Source organism: Palaemon carinicauda, chromosome 5 (assembly GCF_036898095.1).
Source record: "Palaemon carinicauda isolate YSFRI2023 chromosome 5, ASM3689809v2, whole genome shotgun sequence".
NCBI classification, from domain to species: domain Eukaryota; kingdom Metazoa; phylum Arthropoda; class Malacostraca; order Decapoda; family Palaemonidae; genus Palaemon; species Palaemon carinicauda.
In genome coordinates, this window is record NC_090729.1 from 135993919 (window position 1) to 136000122 (window position 6204).

General features: G+C 36.8%; 1 protein-coding gene across 1 annotated transcript in view; it reads right to left on the bottom strand.

The window, feature by feature from the left end:
* LOC137641503 (putative uncharacterized protein DDB_G0271982) overlaps window positions 1-5910 on the bottom strand; it is a 7031-nt gene extending 1121 nt beyond the window's left edge. Inside the window, exons 1-2 of the mRNA XM_068374121.1 lie at window positions 5631-5910; window positions 1-3241 (exon numbers count right to left, since the gene is read on the bottom strand). The exon at window positions 1-3241 is cut by the window's left edge and continues 1121 nt beyond it. Of these exons, the coding sequence (XP_068230222.1) occupies window positions 2292-3241; window positions 5631-5814 (1134 nt within the window). The 5' untranslated portion in view covers window positions 5815-5910 and the 3' untranslated portion in view covers window positions 1-2291. The remainder of the gene's footprint in view (window positions 3242-5630) is intronic.
* Between the last annotated feature and the right edge of the window lie 294 nt (window positions 5911-6204).

The window sequence follows — 6204 nt, forward strand, 5'->3', positions numbered from 1 at the left end:
TAAGTTCACCAAACGTTCAGCTGGGCTCCACAAGGCACTTGGAGAATTGGAAGAGCCAAGCCTACATGGCTGAGAACTATGAAGCGTGAAATAGGAGATGATAAATGGAAAAATATTGAATCAAAAGCTCAAGATAGAGACGACTGGCGAAATCTAACCGAGGCCCTTTGCTTCAATAGGCGTAGGAAATCATGATGATAATGTAAGTAGACAAATGTAACTGAACATTCAGGGTTGGTAAAAGCGAGCTGGATTAGTGCCTTTTAAGACTTTACTACCACTTCTTCATTCATAGTTTTCTGCTCTTTGGTTCCTAGAATATTTAGAATTTAGTTAGTAAACAGTAGTATGAGATAGGAATTATAAATATGTTTTATCTACGAAATGTTAACAAATGAATGTTTGATGATTGATATTGCTCAAGCTTAGCAAGCCATGAGTTTAGTTAAAGTACATCCAATGCTTTCAGTAGTTAGATTGGAATAAGATAGAATAAAACTAATCCCAGTCACGTGTTAGTTGATATGACATTAACTGCCAGTTGGGGAATACTCTTTTAATTATCATATAAAAATTACAATTTACAAGAAAGTAATAAGCCAGCATTAGGTAAGCCCTCATACCCGGCAAGCTAGGCAGGTAAGATGAGATTAATCTAAACGTTTTTAGAAAATTCTGCCTTCCACATTTTTGCATCCATGTATCAGCTACATGATGTCTGCTTTTAAGTCTTCAAACACTAAGATTATGAAATACTTAGACACTTCTCACTCCTACTTTTTCGGCAGAACTAATTGGAAAGTTTCTTACTTATAACTTAAGCCAGGTTGCTGATGGGACAACTATTTGCTGATTAATATCAAAGATTGTATGGAACAACTATTTGCTGATTCAAGTCAAAGGTTGTATGGGACAACTACCTTGAAGTTCAATGATGAACAGAAATCTAAAAAACTTTAATGATAAAGTATAAAAAAACTAGCATTGAATATTGATATAAAAAATAGCCAAAGGTTTCAAAAAGGTTAATAAAATCACCAGAAGTATACCACAAGTAAACCAGAAGAATCTTAGCATGTTAGTAGACGAATAGTTTAATTACTTGATTTAAGTAATGATACTAGGATCCAAATTTCTACAGTTATACAGTTAGCATTTTAAGGTAAATTTTCCCCACAGGTAAATAACTTCTTTCAATTATCAATATCAGTTTTTACTGTACAACTATGAAATGCAAATTTTGCTAAGTCTATAAACTTATCACAAAGTTTTGATATATGAAAAGAAGCTTTTAGAGCAATGATATTAATAAGTTGATAGTCACAAAACAAAGCGAATAAAGCTTGATCCCAATTTTCCTTGAAAGGCTTTGTGTTTTGAAGCTCAGAGCCGTCAACTCTCCGAAGAAATTATTAGAAACGTTACCGTCAAGACGAAGGCGTTGGATTTAGTTACCATAAAGCTCAGCACTTGAATACTCTTTCCCTTTACTCATTATTACTTACAAATCTTGCCTTTACGTCCAGTGGTATCATGAGCATCTGAAAAAAGATAAAAGGTAAATACATAAATGGAGTGAAATATTTCTTATACGTACCAGAATCAGTGATAAACTATTTCTGAGAAATGTACTACCTGAATGATTTTGTTAAGAGTTGAACTTATAATCTCTGTTTGAAATTAGAAAAAAAATAGTTTATTAATTTCCCAATTAGTTATCATAGTTACTCTGAGTCTCACAAGAACTGGATGATTAATAACCAAGTATCAATTTTCTATGTAAATCCCTGAAATGACAAAATGGTGTACCGATTAGATAAAGTAGATCACACAAGGGATGTACCAGTTCCCTTTATATGTTAACTGGTAGTGTAAAGTAAAGCAGTGTTGTCATTATTTAGCCAGATGAGAAAAGACTAGGTTTATGTACCGAGTAGTATGTGGTATGTGATAAAAAATGTACTGAGTAAGATGTGGTCAATAATGTCTGGAGTATGTGTCAATAGCAAGAGGAAATAGACCTCTTGCTATTTAAGAACAAACTGTAATGAGTGTGAGATGGCAAAAGGGAATAGACCTCTTGCAATCAGAATTCTAATTGTAAAAATCATCTCTTGGTCCATGACAGACTTCTTTTTTGGAGTATAAGGGTATCTGTAGATGACTCTCCCTGCCTCTGAGGTCCGGGTGATCAAAAAGTCAGCTAGGACAATCACCCAAGTCAGGCTGTATAGACAGCCAAGGAATACTGAAGATTCATTTCTTTTGAGCCAGTATTCTTTGGTAATGCTTCAAACAGGAACGTCTCGAACACCGTATTGTCTCTGAATCGTTGCGAGCTGGGTTAGTGCAGCGTTCAGCTTTCTATGCAGATCCTCTTTTTCTTGCTTCATGATATCTCGCTCTGAAATAGTGTCATGAAGCTGTCTTAATGTATTATCTAAATTTCTTTTCAGTTCCTCATTTTCTTGCTTCATGATATCTCGCTCGATGGATGCGTCAGCTAACTGTTTTTCCATCTCCTTTTGCAACTGTTTCTGCTGGTCTCGGTGTTTCTTAGAGTTGATAGCATTTATTCTTTTTCTCTCCATTTCTTTATCCTCAAATTGCTGGCGAATTTCATACACTTTGACTCTACTATTTCCCCTGCGTTTTTCAAGGGCCGCAGCTTTTTCCTCCTCTGATTTTGGCTTGCGACCACGTCTTTTCTTTTGTGGTTCTTGACACTCTTGTGCACCTCTCTTGATTGTAGCTATATCTCCAGTCAAAACATCAGCTGGAAAGGTCTGAGAGGGACTAGAAGATGGATAACTGCTTACAGCCAGAAGCGATGCCTGAGCAGAATCTTCAAAGAAGTATTCTGGAGACCTTAGCAGGTCTGACTGAGTAGAATCTTCAAAGTGCTCTACTGGAGACTTTAGCAGGAGAGCCTGAGCAAAATCTTCAGAGAAGTCTACTGAAGATCTTAGCAGAGCTGTCTCATAAAGACTCTCTTTAGAAGTGCGCTGCAGACAGTCAGATACCTGAGAACCAGAGTGCACTGTGCTATTCAGTATCTGTTCCTCTGCATAATTTCCATCAAGGGTTGCATAGCTACTTGTCGCATAAGACGACTGGCTTGACTGCGAGTAGGTTGATTCTTCGGGTAGGTGGAAAGCAGAGACCATCAATGGAGATCCACTTTGGTAATCATGAACGCCATTCCAATTGGAAGTTACTTCCCTTGCAATGCTGGTAACATCTGAAACAAGGAAATAGACCCAATTAAGATATGAACCTTGCAAAAGAATGATATTATAAGGCTCTACTATCGTTTCCAGAGGCCGTGTAATAGTGTTTTTCCCAAATATCTAACAAATCGGCTTATGAATTTCCATGAAACTTCAGCAATGAATGTTTCAAACATTGGCCTAATTTTTGGTGGTACAATGAATTGACAGATGTGCTTAATTAACCCGTTTACTCTTAGAAAAAAGAGGAACTTCTTCCCTTCCTTCAGAGCGTTTCGAGGAAGTGTTAATTAATCACTTAACTGTGACGCAGAGGTTCCCTCAACCCTCCTTCGGTGTTTACACCTATGGCTATCCTAGTACTTCGCCGCCCCCCCCCCACCCCCTCTTCCTTCTTGCCTTCTTTCCTTCATTCCCATTGTTATTAGGCTACCAAGTAAATCCCTGTTAGGAAAGACTGTGTATTGCACATATAAAATGAGCCGGTAGAGCAAGAAAATGTTTTATGGTGGTAGATAATGATTAGATGGTTAACACAAATTATCAAACATAATAGAAGAGGTTTAAAACAGGGGTGTGGAATCGCACTGAGAGATATTCTACTCGGACTCCTACAAATTTTAGATTTGCGACTAAAAAATAATATAAAATAAAAAAATATAAAATAAAAACATTAGTAGAAATAGAAAAAAAAAATTCCTTGAGAGTGATGATGAGTAAAATGTATGTGTCCATTTCTTGTTTTTTTTTTTTTTTTTTTTTTTTTTTCATCCCTTATAAATCTATTGTTTCCAGCAATTGGTAATAACATTATTTTGGAAAAGCAAAGCTAATGAATACTTTAATACGAGTATATCAGCTTGGCATGTAGACAATGTCAAGGGATTTCTCAAAGTAAGGTTGATTGGTTCATTAATTGAAGTCTGGTATAATTCCAGTGACAAAGTCGCAATGATATTTGTCACATACCTTTTAAGTAACAAAAATAGGTACTGGTACTTATAACGTAAATAAATATATAAAACTATAGGTTGAAATATAATAAATCTTATGTATGTATGAACACACACACACACACACATATATATATATATATATATATATATATATATATATATATATATATATATATATATATATGATTTAAAAATTTATCAAATGGACGATGTCAATGCCCTTATATGAAACATCTTTTAGAAGTCTACCTTCTAAGGAATTCAAGCTACTCTCTCTGGTGAAATTGATATGATAAATTATATCAAACAATGCTCTTTGTCATTTTCTTCCTGGCAATTGATGTATCGCGTAACCTGTGTTGTATGGAAGAATGAGTCCTACGGCTTAACCTATAGAAAACTATATTTCTATTGCTTTACCAACACTCGCTTGAAGTGCAAAGTGTAGGGTTAGCATGGCTTCTTTCGTCTCCTGTTATAAGTCATATTCTTGATCTTCAATGTAAGTGAGTGGGTAAGAAATAAAACGTTGATCTTGTGTTTAGGTAAAGTCTAAAGTCACGAATCACATTACCAGGTATGCTGAACTTTTACTGACAAAGAATTTCGTATTGCTTGGGGTAGGTCATATGACAATTATCTATGGAGTTAGACAGGCGTTTAACAATTCGGGGGATGGGAGGTACAGGGGAAGAAACGTTATAACAACGTCACTGAGGGACGTCATCACTTTTGCGAATGTGTGGGTGGCTAAGACTGGCTTAAGTAAAAAAGTTAATGAAACGTAATTGGCAATGCACAGTATTTCCCAAAATTAGGCCATTTTGATATCATGGAAATCCATCAGTTATTTTAGGAGTTATTTAAAAAAAAAAAAAAAAAAACACTATTACACGGCCTCTGGAAACGATAGTATATATGGGTATATAGTAAAATGCATAATCACTTGACAATGTCTCTCTCTCTCTCTCTCTCTCTCTCTCTCTCTCTCTCTCTCTCTCTCTCTCTCTCTCTCTCTCTCACACACACACACACACACAACTTGTGACTAAACCTGGGAGAGTTGTATGTTAATAATCCAGCAACTAGAGATGGCAATATAGTAAAATACGTAATCCCTTGATAATCTCTCTCTCTCTCTCTCTCTCTCTCTCTCTCTCTCTCTCTCTCACACACACACACACACACAACACAACTTGTGGCTGAACCCGTGGAGGTTGTCTGTTAGTAATCCAGCAACTAGAGATGGCAATATAGTAAAATGCGTAATCACTTGACAAAATCTCTCTCTCTCTCTCTCTCTCTCTCTCTCTCTCTCTCTCTCTCGCACACACACACACAGACACAACTTGTGGGTAACCTAGAAGGGTTGTCTGTTAATAATCCAACAAAACTGACAGATGAAAATAAAAAGGTTTGAACCAAAATTAGCTCCTCTTTTTACCTGTCATTGTATCAGAAAATTTCGTGAGCTGAGAGTTGGAATATTCGGGCAGACTGCTCTCCATCTCGTGCATATAATTCACTATAAACTCGTCCGTCAATTCACCGTCTTGCAACGATGATTCGGGTGAGCGAAGTGGTACCACTAAACCGTGAGTCTCGACCTCGTTGTAAAAGTTATCCATTGCAACTTCTTGACTTGTAAGAAAACCTGTCTTTTTCTGCTATTGAGTATAAGTCACTTTAAGCTCCGTGGGATGATGTGTAAAGTATGTTTGTGGACGGAGATGGCAGGCGTTTAAATACATCAGAATAGCTCTCTATACGTTTCAGCTCGGCTGGAGGCGTCTGGGGTTTTCCCGGTACCGGTCATGACGTGAGCGCTGTGCAGTTCGACCGCGAACGTATATAGAAGCAATGACGTTACCGGTATACGACTAAGCAGTTCGTTGGTAATCTAAAACGATATTATAGCCTACTGGACGTATTGAAGTCATACACAAAAAACAATGAGAGAGAGAGAGAGAGAGAGAGAGAGAGAGAGAGAGAGAGAGAGAGAGAGAGAGAGAGAGTAT